Consider the following 16,020-nt stretch of genomic DNA (forward strand, 5'->3'; position numbering starts at 1 on the left):
GTGGCCGATCGATCGGGGCATCCCTAAATATAAGGTGTTACACAGAGTACATATCACACAGCGCAGGATGTTTCAAATGGGATTTGCAAGCACATATGTATGCTCCCATTGCACCCTCAACACCCCAGACAACTATTTCCATGCCACCTGGCTCTGCCCACCTGTTCAAGACTTCTGGAATTCCGTCATCAACACACTATCCCGGGTCATGAGCTGCAGCATTCGTCTCTCCCCCTCCCTCTGTCTACTTGGGGATACGACTGCTATCAATTTATTAGTCCAGAACACCAAACCCCTGCTCGTTTCCCTAGCTGTCGCCAAGAAAACTATCCTCTTAAACTGGAAGACAAGAAAAAATTTGAATACTGGGCAATGGTTGGACCTTCTCTCAAATTACATATCACAGGAAACAATCTCAACCGTGGATCACATTGAAGTCTCACAATTTAATAGTATCTGGGAATTGCTTGTGGATAATCTAGGCTCCTAATCACAGGAGATTGACCTGTGAGCCATCCACTCCATAACCCACCCTTCTCTCAATCCCCCTCCTCACCCCCTACTTTACTTACTCCCCTCTCTGCCCCCGCCTTTCCCTTGTCATGTGTATTCGTTGTTGTCCTTCATTGTCCTTAGTTGTAATTTGTTTGTCAATGTCTAGTCTGAGTCCTCCCCCTCCGAGAGGACAATGAAAAGTCACTAGTTTTCTTATTTTACTACACTTTTTATTTAATTTTGCACTGTAAATAGTTAAAACATATAATAAATAATAAAGTTGTCCCCCGAAGAGGGGGGGTGGATGGAGTGCCCTCAAAAAAGGGCTGGGAGAAGAAAAAATATATATATATAATAATAATAATAAATATATACTTGAAAGCAAAGACAAGACCTACCGACGTTTCAATCTTTGAAATGTTTGTTGTTGTTGTTTACCTGGAGGCCACCAAGCTGATGAAATTGTTCAGATTCTCAGACTGGAGGTAATCTTCTTTCTCTTCGTCAGTGAACTCCCGCGGCTCATACTGTATGCACTTGTTCTTAGGATCTCCCCTGTAAGAGACCATTTATCTGAGTGTTGCAGATACAGTGCTGCTGTTATAGGGGGCAGTCATGATAAAACCATGTTCACGATATTTCACCATCTTATAATAATTTAGGACCTGCTCAGAGGTCATCAATCGGCACACATGCGATGCATGCATGCAATTCGTATCTGCGATTAACCCATCCCGTCGTCCTTCCCCCCCAAGGGCAGCCAGGAGCAGACAGGCGTCAACGTGAGCCGCGCCAGGGGACCAATCCAAGTGCTCCTGTCCGTCTTCGTCAAGGACGCCACAGCGTTAGCGATCTATTGTTGTGCATGTTTTTCCATTGGGTTTATCTTATCGGGGGGAAACCCTTGCGAGCACGGGGAGAACATGCAAACTCCACACAGAAAGGCCTGGGAGATACCCCACCTGGGTAACTGGCATCATGGAAACCTGGTCCCCAAGCGGGAATCGAACCCTGGACCTTCTTGCTGTGAGGCGACAGTGTTAACCACTACACCACCGTGCCGGAGCTATACACCATCTTTGCGGAGCTATTGTATATTCTATATTATAGCTATGGAGACAATAGTATGGCTCATTTGACAAACACTATTTATAGTCCAACATGTAAAAAGCATTTGTTTGTACATACCCTCGTTCGTTCACAATCCCAAAATAAACATTGCCCCGTTTCAAAATAATCCAGGCTGGTTTTCTAGATTGTGAGATAACGTGTGTTTTGTGCAGCGTATGCGCAAATCTCGCGGCTGCTCGCTTGAAACCTATATTATTGCCAGGTCAAAGGTAAACACATGACCTTGTTTATTATAGTTTTTTATAGTCCAACATCATAGTCTGGTGGAAAAGCACCTTATCATCCATAATCAGCATCCATATAATCCGTTATATAGTCGTACTGGCGAATCGCGTCCTGCTTTTCGCCATCGAGATATACCTCATCTCCAGTACCTACTGTACTTCATCAACGAATAAAACAAATGCACCCAGCACCTGACCAGGCCCCGCCCTAGTGACGTACTATAAAGCACTAGGCGTGGTCACCACTCGCCCTTCCTCTATTTCGTTTCCATCATGGCGGATGCTTGCACCCTGTGAACTAGTGTAATGAAAAGTTTAGAGAAATTGCGCAATGTTGAGTGCTTACCGGAGATTTCCCAACCCCTGGAATCTTCGCGGCATGTTCCAACGACACGTCGGGTCTATCCTGGTGTTTCCTCGTCTTGTGGCAACAGATCGAGGGACAGCGTGCAAGGTTTGGCTATCGAGCCAACTCGTACACAGGTAGGCTCTGTGTCATCAGGCATTAACGCTGGTGTTAGTAATGCTGCTGGTTGTTTTGTTACACAACCGAGTTGTGTGTCGGCACCAGGGGCGGGATGTCTGGGTGAACGTCCCTCTGAGTTGGACGTTTTCCAGGCGATCTTGGAGCGCGCTGCTAACACTAATGCTATAATGCTGGGTCACTGTTTTAATGTTCCCCGCCGTGGGATGTCACTGCTCTTAACCGGTTCATTGATGAAGGTCAGTCGGTAGCTAATGTGGGGGGTTTTGCTGAGTCTTATTTACCCTTTTTACGGGTGAATGGGTTGACAACAGGGCGCAGGGCGGGTGTGCCGTGGCTAGAGAGCCAGGTAGCATCGATCCTGTGCCCCGGCGGGGTTGAACGGTGTCCCACCCGGAAGCCGACGCTTGAGAGCAGGTCGGCCCGGCAGGTGGCAGTATGGACTGATGAGAGTTATACTGCTACAGGATGGAATTTAGCGGCGGCCAGTGTTGTGGCTCAGCTGACTGTTTTTCTGTCCACATTAGCGTCGGGTAGTGGGGCTACAGGACCAGCCGACGCTGAAAACATTTTGCATGTTTTTGGTGTTATAGAGATCTTGACTTAGTCGCAAGCTATAACTGCGGGGAGGATTAGGATGCTATCAACGCTTGTTAATAGGCATTTCTGGTTGGAGCAGTCTCCTCTTGGGGAGGAAGAAAGATTTCTTCTCCTCACGGCTCCTCTTTCCGTGGAAGGACTCTTTGGTCGTTCTGCGGAGCCGCGGGCGGTTGTTGACCTAGGTCCCACACTGCCTCACGCTATGCAGCCAGAGGTTGGAGCACGGCCTCGTCAGCGACTGTGGCGAGGCCCTCGACAGGCGGCCATGTTTCCCCCGCCAGTGGTACCCTGGGCGTCGAGTCAACAGGTGTCCACAAGGCCGACAGCCTTGGCGGCCGAGGGATCGGCCATGTTGGATGTGCTCGGCTTGGAATATACAAGCCGTCGCCGTCCTGCCGCAAGCAGCCCGCTCCCCGATCACTCCTTCCCCCGTCACCAGCGGAAAAGGGGCTCTGATCGTTTTCCTTTGGTTGCGGGCCGCGAGCCTTCATTGAAGCGCATGCGGCCCCACGTTTCGCTTCTCATGGGGACAGGGGCTGACACCCAGTTGATGGCTGAGCCTGAGTCTGTCCGTGAGAATGTTGTGCTGTCACGTGGCTCCCTCGCCACGCATTGTGCGATTGGTGAGCCTGGTGTTACGGCTGCCACTGTCGATGATGGTCAGCAGGGGGACTCGAGGCCTCTTCGAAAGAATGCTCAGCACGGGTTACCCCGACCTCGCCTTCGCCAGGCGGGGTATCACGTTGATGCCTCCCACTCCCGCGAGATCGGCAGTGGTCTGAAAAGAAGAGGCGCGTGTGATTTGGGTGGTAGCAATATCACTGCAGGGCTACTGTGTGTAGGAACACATGGGATCCTCACGCCTTGCATGTCCGGCTGCAGAACAACTCCTCAGCATGTTCTGGAGGGGTGTTCAGTGGGGGAGTGTGTGTCACCTAGTTTGATGTCAGCTTCTCCCGTATCAAACCGGCCCTTTCTGTCGGGGTCCCCCCTTGGGTGCGAACGCCCTGTCCGCATTGGCGGGTTCAGAGGCTACGCACAGCGGGAGGGTCCGGGCCGCCTATCTACAGTTCCTTGCGGCCCAGCGTCAATTGACGGCGGGTGCGCTCTGGGATTATTATCACATATGGCTACAACAGTGCCATATGTCGAGGTCGGTAGAGAGAATGTTGAGGCGGGGGCTTGTTTTGCAGTTCGCACAACCCCACCCTCCGTTTTAAGGTTTGGTGCAGACCCTATTGTCAGGGTCAGCAGCAGTGACAGCTCTGGTCGACGAGATCCAATCTCTGTTGGCGAAGCAGGCCGTAGTCGTGGTACCGAGAGAGGACGCGATGTCAGGCATCTACTCCCGTTATTTTCTGGTGCCCAAAAAACGGGAGGTGTCGTCAGACCTATACTGGATCTGTCCGCGTTCAATCGTCTGATTGTGGCGAGACCATTCAGAATGTTGACCGTCAAACACCTGCTACTCGCTGTCAGGGTGGGAGACTGGTTCACCTCCATAGACCTGAAGGATGCATATTTTCACATCCAGATTTTCCCTCCTCACAGGAAGTTCCTACGATTCCTTTTTCAGGGCGTAGCATACGAATACCAGAGGTTGCCGTTCGGCTACTCTCTGGCCCCCCGCACATTCACCAAGTGCGTAGAGACTGCGCTGGAGCCTCTATGTCGTCAGGGGATACGAATTATTTTCTATCTCGACGACATATTGCTCCTCAGCCGGTCGGAGGAGGTCGCCAGGTCTCATACCAGGCTGGTGGTGGAATTCCTCACCAGACTGGGTTTTGCTGTGAACTGGAAGAAGAGTACGCCTCTTCCCAGTCAACAGGTGGAGTACTTGGGCTTGGTTCTGAGTTCAAAACCCATGAGGGTAACCCTCTCGGAGCAACGGAGGGTGTCTGGAGGGACGGTCATGGCGCTGCAGGTGATGCGCCTGCTCGGTATGATGGCATCTGCTCACGCTGTGGTCCCTCTTGGCCTCCTCTTCAGGATACAGAGGTGGTTCTCCAGTATGAGAATAGACCCGGTGAGGGACAAGTGGAAACGGTTGACGGTTTCTTTGTCGATACGGGGGGATCTCGCCCACTGGAGGAGGACTGGTGTCCTCACCATCGGGGTCCCCATGGGCAGCACATCCCTGGCAAGGAGAATGTGGGCGTGGATGTGATGTCACGGGGCGGTCCTCGTCACGACGAGTGGGAACTGCGCCACGACATAGTCAGGCAGATCTGGGATCGCTTCGGGGAAGCTTCAGTGGATCTGTTTGCGAGCAGACAATCTCACAAGTGCCCCTTGTGGTTCTCGGTCAGCCGGGGGGACAATCCTCCCTTGGGGGTGGATGCCTTCTCAGTGTATCCCTGGCCGCCCGGGCTTCTGTACGCCTTTCCCCCCACACACCTGATAGGTCAGTTGTTGGAGCGGGTGCGGTGGGAGCACAGGACCGTGATCCTGGTTGTGCCGGACCGGGGCACAGCTGTGTGGTTCCCGGTCCTGATCCAGCTATTGGTAGCCCCGCCGTGGCCTGTTCCTTGGTCATCGCGGGCCCTCTCTCAAGCGGCGGCGTCGCTGTGGCTGCCCCCTGTGCTGGGCCAGCCTCTGATGGTTTGGCTGGTGAGAGGGTGAGTCTGGAGAGGATGGACCCTTCTGTGGTTGACACCATCCGGAATGCGCATGCTCCCTCCACTATCGCGCTTTATGCGGGTAGGTGGCGTATGTTCCAAGAGTGGTGTAAGATGGGGGGCCGGGACCCAGTGTCCTGCCCCCTGGATGCTGTCCTTACTTTCCTTCAGTCTCTCCTTGATAGACTGTCGGCTTCGACGGTGAGGGTATATGCTGCGGCTATATCCTCTTATCATGAGGGGTTTGAGGGTGTTGTGTTGTTCAGCCACCCTCTTGTGAAGCGTTTCCTGCTTGGCGCTCGGCGCCTTAAGCCAGTGACACGCTCTCTGGCTCCGAGTTGGGATCTTCAATTGGTCCTCGTCGGTTGTCCAAGGCCCCGTTTGAGCCTCTTGAGCAAGCGCCTTTGGAACAGCTGTCATTCAAGACTGCGTTCTTGCTGGCCATCACCTCCGCTAAGCGCGTGGGTGAGCTCTGTGCTCTCTCGGTGCGGCCTGAGTGTCCGTCTATTCGTTTCGATAGCGGTGCCACTCTGCGGCCTAATCCAGCCTTCGTGCCGAAAAATATCCGGAGTTCTTTCCGCTCCAGGGATATTATGTCATGTCACCTGTCATGTCCGGTCCGGGCTTTGGGGATTTACCTCAGCCGTACTCAGGGCCTCAGGGCTACCGATCAGCTCTTTATCTGTTACGGTGGCTCTCGCACTGGTAAGGCACTGTCGAAACAGCGCCTGTCCCATTGGTTGTGCGAGGGCATTGCCCTTTGCTACACGTTGGCTGGGCTGGCCCCCCCTGGGGGTGTCAGGGCGGACTCCACTCGTGGGGTGGCGGCCTCTGCCACCCTGTTAGGTGGGGCCTCGGTGGAGGACATCTGTGCTGTGGCTTCATGGTCCTCACCGGGTCCCTTCGTAAGGTTTTACCTCATGGACATGACCGGGGGTTCTGTCTCCCAGGCGGTTCTGAGGTCTGGAACCTCTCCTGCTTCCCGTCTTTCGGTGGAGTAGCAGGGGTGTGTGGGTGTGGACCACAATGTGTTGTGTCACACGTGGTCCCGCCTGTGCTGTGCGTTTAGGAGGTTCTGGTTCCCTCTTTTTCGCACTTGGGTGGAGTTGACTGCCGCCCCCTCTTCACTAGGAAGGAGGGGTGACGGGACTCCCTCTCCCCTACTGTGGGCTTTTGGGTCCTCAGGGGGTGCATTTGTTGGTCCTCGCGTCTGCTCTGTCCCCATATCTCGATGGCGAAGAGCAGGACGCAATTTGCCAGTACGACTATATAACGATAGGTTATGTATATAACCTAGTTATATGAGTACTGGATGAGCGTCCTGCTCTTAGCGTGCCCTGAGGTCCCTTGGGAAACTTTTCTGTTGGAAACTGTTTTCCGAGGAAGGGCGAGTGGTGACCACGCCTAGTGCTTTATAGTACGTCACTAGGGCGGGGCCTGGTCAGGTGCTGGGTACATTTGTTATATTCGTTGATGAAGTACAGTAGGTACTGGAGATGAGGTATATCTCGATGGCGAAGAGCAGGACGCTCAGCCAGTACTCATATAACTAGGTTATATACATAACCTATCGTTTTGTCTTCTTCTTCATAATATCCAATAGTTTGCTCGCCATTACATTGCAGGTTACCATTGTGTGCTCGGGCCAGACTATACCACGGAGCCGAATAGGTTTCCTCATCAGTCGGTTTGATTATAGTTATTTTACGTTTTACCAGTAGTGCTTAGTCCAACATAGTCTAGTGGAAAACGCACCTTATCGTCCATAATCATCATCCATATAATCCATTTAGTCTTCTTCATAAAATCCAATAGTTCGCTCTAGGCCAGCGGTTCTCAAACTACGGGTCGCGACCCAAATTGGGGTTGTGCATAATTTTTTTTTTTTAAAGATCAAGCGAAAATCCACAAGCCCAACTCAGATCGAGTTTTCCACCTGGCTGCTGTGTGTATTTGCCATGTCTTGCCCCTGCATCAACGGAGGCACAGTATTTCAATACACATCTCATACATCCTGTGCAGGTATAATCAGTATCACTGAGGCCACGTCTGGCCCTCATGCATCAACGTGGACGTAGAACTTGACCTACTTCCACACGTAAGCACGGAATGTAGAACTAGCGTACGCACAGGGAAGTCGGCATTCATCACACGTGCGTACGCAGGCTCTATGCCCTGCCGTGTTGATGAATACCACTTTGTTCTACCGTCAATGCTCGTGCATGATTATCCATATATGGTCATGAAAATGAGGAAACACCCCCCATGGGATGTGAAATAATGGACCGACCCGAGCGGGACTCCGAGAAACTCCACGGAGAATTCACTGCTGTCGAACCAAGAAGACACTATCGCGTATTATGATTTATGGGATAAATAAAAGGCGGACTTGTAAACGGTGATGTCAGATATCAACGGCTCCCTAAAACCATTGCTGCAATTCTGCCTGGACAGCTCAAAATACTAATAAAGACCGTTCGTTGACCACTGTTTGGCGTTGGTTGTGTGTCATTATAACCGTGCTGTAATATGAATGCCTTTATTAGTTGTGTTCGATTGGCTATATGATTTTTAGAGGCATCTATTTTGTTGTCGGCTAATAAAGACCGCGCTGGAATATGACTGCCTTTTCCCGTGTTGTTTGATTAATACCCACGGATTAAAGTTCTCCTCAATTCTATTCCAAATCGCGATGGATCTCCCGTCAATTTTCTACCTGCTGCATATGATTTCTAGAGGCATACTACAATCTATTTTGATGTCAGTATTGGGTAGCCTATATAAACAATATAATACAAGAGCATGTACAAGAACAATGAATCTCACTGCATGTATGATGTATCCTGCCTTTCAATACATGAACTTGAATTCCATCATGTTTGTGTGCGGGACTCAAGGCTGCTGTCACAATGGGTGGTACCGCCGTACAGTAATAATAATAACAGTCCACACAATATCACGATCCATGCCATAGCCTATGTTCTATTAGGACATGATCTGTGACGACAAATGTTCTAGAATGTTTGATTAAGATATCATACTCTGACAGCATGCCTATGAGCAACAAAAACGCGAACTTGAATCCCATCATATACATAGTCTGTCCACTATAGTGTCATTGCAATGCGTTTTCTATTCTTTCTTATACAGTAAAAAGGGGGAAGAACACTATATTCATATGACTTGTATTCTGCTTACAGCTTCGAAGTTCCACTTGTTTCGTTTAACGTAAAGCCTTTTAAATATAATCAAAACGTTCCCGTGTTTCTGCGGTCTGCGCAGAATAATAACGAGTTGAGCTTTATGATTTATGATGAATTGAAAATGGGGGACCCTGATGTAAACAAGACGAAAGTTGGTCTGCATCCCCAATTAACAATTGTATGTACTGAGCTGTACTGTACTGTACCCATTCTGCAATCTGTTAATAAACTTTTCAATCAATCAATCAATCAAGCTACGCGGAGCGCAGTCAGTCAGTAGCCTACACCCCGTATATTCCGATAACGCTATATAAACCATGCTGCATTCATTCTGAGAGAAAGATCTATTATTCCAAATGCTATTTATAGGGTTTTGACCATAATTACACTACTGTTGCTATTTTACAATGAACTATAATGAACTACGGTTCGTACAGAACTTGCCAGTGTTATTATGCACAGAAGCTCATTTCCTTGTTGTAATAATATATTCTACCACTGGGCGCTAGGTACGCCAGGTCTGACCTGTGCGTAGATGTACGCACGAAGTCAAGTTCAAGTTCAAATTGATGAATCCCACTCTTTGCTTAGAAATGATCGTACGCACAGGGTAAGCACAGATCTGTGCGTAGAACACGTTGATGCATGAGGGCCCTGGTCTTTTGTGAGTCAGAGGAGCGCAAAGTGCCGCGACATGCATGCGCGAGTGTGCGTGACAGCCCTGTGCAGGTATATCGTCTGGTCTTTTGTGAGTGTATGTAGTACTCTCAAGAATATGTGCATAATCTTGTGTAATTTTTGCAATCGTTTATATCTAATTATTATGATTCGAAGAATTGTGGTAAACTTTATATTACCAGCTACACGTTAATATAATTAACTAAGTTCACATTGACTGTGAGATGGAGAATTGATTAGACAGGGAGTTAAGAGCGGAACCTATTAGTTCAGGTGATGCGCCAGGTTCCCCTAAGGTGACGGTTTCCGCCCTCTGTGAACATACCTCTGTGAAGTGGGATTCTTGGCTCTGACATTAATAAAAAATAAATACAGATCTTGCCTCAGAGTAGAAACAGATCTGCGCCTCTTTCTCAGCACAACACAGCCACGTATCATAGAACTATGTTCAAATGTACAAGCACACTCTTCCCATTAAGTCTAATTTTTGTTTATTCTTGAAAAGCGCATGTGAACGCATAAAAATTAAATAAAAAAAAGGTTCTACCAACATATTTTGGCTAAATATGCCTTGATCATTTTATAAATGTGTATACAGAAACAATTCCGTTTGATAATAACATTAATTTCATTAATAACATTGTGCTGTAATTCCATTTGCTAATAAATATGCATGATCAAGTTCCAACAACGTGTGCTTTTATTTTGATATTCATTATTTCTATGTTGAAATTACGCGATACACGTGTGGGGTCGCCAAAATCATTCCAAAATAAAATGGGGTTGCGGTATGAAAAAGTTTGAGAACCCCTGCTCTAGGCGATTGCGATTGTCGAACGTGTCCTGCTCACTGCTGCTCACAATGAGTCCCTAGTTGTTTGGGACTGTGGGGGCTGGCACTAAAACACTAATAGCTGGCCAATGCATGTTCATAAGGTAGGCAATACTGCCACCTGGCGATATTCGATCGTCATTGCAATTCCAACGTAGGCAGATATGCCAGGGAGCTCCGGCTGAGTGTTTAGAACGGGGATCAAACGAAAAAGATCAAAGGATCCAAAAACTAGTATACTCGTTATTGGCACTCAAGTGTTGGCGGCGAAACATGAGTATACTCGTTATTGGCGCCCAATGAGTTAAAGGACCATACCAGTCTAATTTTGACTTTTTAACTTGACTCGCCATTACCTGAGATTGACCCCGACTCCCACACAATTTCTATGGTCTTCAACTATGAATGTACGACATCTCTCTGTCTATAGTCAGTGCTTGTTTGGGAGCATACCACTGTGTCTGGGTACTGGAGCTGTGAAGGTTGGGAATGGCTTGCATGCCGCGGCTGTGCTCTATCTGCTTGATGCTGAAGCTGAGGTCTTGGTAGGAACCACACTCCATGAAAGCGTCTTTGGCCTCTGCCGCGTTCCGGTCGGAGAAACACACCGGCCCCCTGAATGCCCTTCGCACCCTAGAGATCTTGTACCAGAGCTGGACGGGGAGAGAGGAGAAATGGAGAGAGATTAATCGAGACAAAGCACACACATACATGCAGAACACCTTATTTCACAAAACACTGATTTACCTGGTGTTCTTCAGTCCAAAGTGCCACGACTATTGTCAGTGCTGTAACATGGGTTACGATGGAGACCAATGAAGGGTTCCTCTGCAATTCTGCTAATCCAATTCCAAAGTTTCCATGGCTATTCCATGACATACAGTAACACTCACTGTCCTTGAGCATTTGTCAGTGTGTATGTTCTTATATCAAAGCAGATTGGAATGCTCCATGTCATGTTTTGGCTAGTAGCGACAACTATCACTTGGGACTCGTAATCAGAAAATAATGTGTAATTTGGGCTTTTTAAAACCGGTTAGCCGTAAGGTCCCCCAATTGGGGGACCCTGCTTTTCTTTATCATAAATCGATCAATAGAGACGGTATTAGATCCCCAATTATCATATCATCAGGTATTATTGGAAAGCCACACTAATTTGCTACAACCCTGTCCAAAGTTTTTCGAGGTCGCCAAATGATTGACGGAGCTAGAGCCCCCGGAGGTCGGGGGTGGTAATGTGTACTTTGGCGCACGCCTCACATATCGGCATGTAACTCGAGAACCGCTGAACAGATTTTGTCACCTGAAAGGGCAATTGACAGGCAACAAATAGGGCTTTAATTCCATCTATATATTGTATTAAAAGAAAACCCGAGCCACTAGAGGTCGACAAAGTGGTGCGTTGCGAATCGTCCTCATGAGGGCCCACATGTGGGCCCTTGGATGTTAAGAGTTTATTTCATTTTTTAAATTGCCAAGAGTAAAGACCATAACCCTATCAAAACAGCAGTCAAAGTGTATATTTTCATTTTTACCGATGTTTTGTAAGATTTACCGAAAATAAGAATTTATCGTAAAAATACTAATTATATCTCTTTTATCGTAAAACCGCGAGGAAATGACTAAATCCAGATTTAACCCTGCCATTGGAAAGAGGAGCCTTTTCCCTATCCATAGATGTATGATTTGGCCATAATAAGGTCAAGGTCAAGTTCAAGGTCAAATATGAATTTATAAATAAAATCGATTATCATTTATTACTGTATCTACAAATCCTTCTATTTAATCATCTTCCCTTTATTAATTTGCTTAGATTTTTTGTACACTTGATCTCAATAAGGTGGTGAATGAGCTCATGGAGCGAAATCTCTTTGTTACAATTGTAACATCGTGTTATTCACCGGCACAGATGCAAAAATATACCATCATTTATATTCTCCTTTTTTTCATTACAATTTACTCAAGCCTAGTAACAGACACAATATTTCTGACACTGGGAATACATACCCCCAGGTCGCTAGATGTTCCTAGATAGATACCAAGAACATGCAAATTGACCTTGTAGAAGTGGAGCAATCTTCCATTTACTTAGGCATGTACTTTTAGGCGAAATTTCTGAAAATAGGGCTACAGCTTAACAAGTTAAAGGCATTTACATCGTCTACCAGCGGTCGAGTTTGAGGTTAAGACTCTTGACTGGTGGAGAATCTTTTTTGAAAGGATTTCCATGACGGTATCTAAAAACCTTTTGGATACCATATTCCAGAGAATCTTTCCAAGCATGAAAAACACTTAATATTTATCAAGAGTGGTACCTTTTCTCTGGAGCATTGGATTGATTCCTCCTCTATCTCGTGTCCGCTGCCCAGTGACAGCCAGGGCCGGGGCTCATGGGTCCTATGGAGGGAGCTCTCAGACTCTTCCTCCACCTCAGCCCCACTGTCAGCCCCACTGTCAGCCCCACCGCCCTCAGCTTTTGGAGGCTGGAGTAACACGGAAACAGCAGTGGATCGGGAATAATTATTGGTCATGTGTAATAGTGTAGCGCGCACGGTTGAGAAGGGAACGCGTGGCATTCTGTCACCGCCATCAGACGTGACGTGTAAATATTGTAGCGCGCACGGTTGAGAAGGAAACACGTGGCATTCTGTCACCACCGTCAGGCGTCACATCTGACAGAATGCCACGTGTTTCCTTCTCAACCATGTGCGCTACAATATTACACATCACGTCTGATGGCGGTGACAGAATGCCATGTGTTCCTACACTATTCGTTTTTTTCTTTACATGGTTTAGTAGCTGAGACTGGTGTCTACAGACGTATGCATTTCAAATTAATCAAGGACTACTACACCAGTCACTGTCTAACTAACCTTGCAAGGATTCTGTTGCCTATTATACTCAATTTACACCTACCTAATGCTTTCACTGGCTACAACTGCCCTACACTATAATCATAGTAATTGTAATAATCTTAATTACCTACCTCATACTATAGTATAGTCTCAAGTTTGTTTATTATTTGTCATAATAAAATACAGAATACTTTATGATGAAATGCTTGTTTCTGTATGAGCCCCTGAGAAGTAAGTAAAAAGTAAGTAAAGGAATGTTCAGTCAATATACATGTATACAATATACAATACAGAGTCAAATGAGTAACAGTGAGGTACAATGCAGAAATGAAATGAGGTGCAAAACTTAGGGTAAGGTGCAAATGAGGTATGAATGTAGTGCAAATCTCTTTAATAATAGATAAATATAAAGTGTGTTAAAGTGTCTAAAGTGAGTAAACTGAGTGATAAGGTGAGTGTTTGTTTAAAGTGAGTGTGTACATGTGGATGTGTGTGCAGTGAGTGTAGATGATGGGTTGTTAGTTACATAGTGTCATTGTCATTGAGCATCCTGATATGGTCTACCCATATAACTCTGTATGCATATAATCCTTCTATATACCTACTTATACACCTGCATATAACTGTGTACATTGTATATGCCAAACTTATTTCCGTTGTACTGTACTTGTGCTGTATAATGACAATAAACTTGAATCTAATCTAAATGAATGTGTTAAACCGATTTCAAAATGTATATATCCTTTCACATTTGTGGCGATGTCACAGTCTTTTCGTAGGCTACAGTATGTTGACAATGTGAAAAATAAAAGTATTACACCGACCTTATCCTTTAACCTTTTAACCCTTCTATGACTCTGGGATATAAGCTACTTCGGGTGTTGGCTGGATGGACTTGTAAGTAGGAGAAATGTATTGTAGGCTATGTTGACAATAACAAAATTACACTGGCTTTTAAGATTGCAGGCTAGGTAGATGTAAATGCTAAGAACTTACAGAATTGCACTCACCAACAGTAAAGCATGATGAGGTTGTTAGCGTACAGTACATAATTTACTCAGTAATTCCATGCCATTCCACTACTTAGTGATAGCAGTCTGAGATATTTTTGGCAATCTAGTTACCTACAGTGCTGTGCCAGTCAGTAAGATAACACATACCGGTGGTAAATTAACCCATCCATCTACATTGATTGCAGACACATCCACATTCACTTTAAACAAACACTCACCCTTAACACTCACTTTAAACTCTTTTAACACTACACCATATGTTATCTATTTATTACAAAAGGATTTGCACTACATCCATACCTAACGTCACAGTGACCAATCGCAGCCACTCTTATTGTCTGGGACCAAATACGACCACGCCCCATTCCCAGTAAAAAGTGGGAATCTCTAGAATGGGTTTCGGGCGACGGTGTATACGGAAGTGACTCTAAAGGTGACGATAGACAACACTTTCTGTTGTCAGTAGATGGCAACATTGGTTTAAAATTAAAAGGTGAAAATGTTGAAAACTACAACAATACACTTCCCAAGATCCTTAGCACAGGTCACAGGTCACTGGGATGTGTCTATTCTTCGACGTGATCTGAACAGCGGTAAACTATTACTGCGGCCTCAGTATAGCGACCGCGAATGGTAAACTAATTATCTTAACAAAAGTGCGCTGGTAGCGTTACATATGTTGTCTAAAGGGGGACATATGGTACAATTTAAGATTTTAATGATAATCGGCATATAAAGGACAACATAAAGCATCGTTAATTTGTAAGAAACCTCAATAAAAACGGTAATATTAGCTATTGTTATGAAAATGTGATAGAATCCTATAAAAATGTGGACGCATTTGGTCTACGTTCCGTTAATATTTGTGTTACAAAGGATCAGATTAAACCGAATATATATATTTATTGATTGATATATATTGCATAATATTTGTATATCGTTTGATATCCCTTGTATATTCCTTGTACATATACACGGAATATCCCTTTAGCCTAGTACAGACCATAATATTTCATTCTCCTATTGGACAGCGGTCCACAGGCGCCAAGGCCATGCCTCCAGAGTCAGGTTCAAAGCCACCATCAAGACATGTCTGTACATGCCCGGCCTTGCCCAAGAATACGAGACAGAAATGAGGTTGGCACTAGATTGTTCGCCGTGCATATAAATATGGCGCAGGTGAATACAGAAGTATGTTACCTAATAAGTTGAAGCCTCACCCACGATACTCCGTGCGGTGAAGTATGGCCTGTTTGGCCCCAAATAAGAGCATTGAGACCGCGTGCGAATTAATAACTGAATTGTCAGAGTTTGGCGCTATACCGTCAAGTGCGATATATTTCTATTAAGTCAGTAATAGTCTATTTGTGTATAGTGTATCGTGCGGCTAAAGTTCTACAGTGACCAGCATCACCAACGCTTCCTCGTATCAGCTAGAGAGCTTATCCAGGCTGGGCTGCTTTCATGGCGCTTTCACCCGAGGAGCCCTAGACGAGAACCGTGTGGACATGTACACTGGATTAATCTACCCGACGACTACATAGCCCTTTGCGGCTAGATTATATTTGCTTTTGGTCCTGTGATTAATGGAGCGGAGAATCGCCGACGCCTACACGTGTGTGGGATTTACTCTGTGAGGAGCCACGTCGAGTCTGCGCCTCAGAGAGCCTGAGGCAGGCTAGCTTTCTTCCCTGTGGATCTACAGGCTACGGAGAACAGCTGTATTCGTCTGTGGATCAAGATCTTATTGCACCGTCTCCCGTACTCGGAGTCTCCTTATCATCGTTGACCCAGGCTCTACTACCGACAGATCCTCTACCCCTGCTGGCTTACAACCGGGGGGACCCTTCCAGTATCTCCCGCTATATATTACTAGTGTACCAT

At 46.5% G+C, this 16,020-nt stretch overlaps 1 protein-coding gene across 1 annotated transcript in view; it reads right to left on the minus strand.

The window, feature by feature from the left end:
* The window catches only part of dnai3 (dynein axonemal intermediate chain 3), a gene marked incomplete at both ends in the record, with an annotated part of 147,456 nt that overhangs the window by 88,517 nt on the left and 42,919 nt on the right, over positions 1-16,020 (minus strand). The window contains 3 exons of the mRNA XM_084311245.1: positions 934-1,050; positions 10,722-10,921; positions 12,584-12,751. Coding sequence (XP_084167371.1) covers positions 934-1,050; positions 10,722-10,921; positions 12,584-12,751 — 485 coding nt within the window. The remainder of the gene's footprint in view (positions 1-933; positions 1,051-10,721; positions 10,922-12,583; positions 12,752-16,020) is intronic.

This window comes from Notolepis coatsorum, assembly GCF_963971535.1.
Source record: "Notolepis coatsorum genome assembly, chromosome: 3".
Classification (NCBI taxonomy): Eukaryota; Metazoa; Chordata; class Actinopteri; order Aulopiformes; family Paralepididae; genus Notolepis; species Notolepis coatsorum.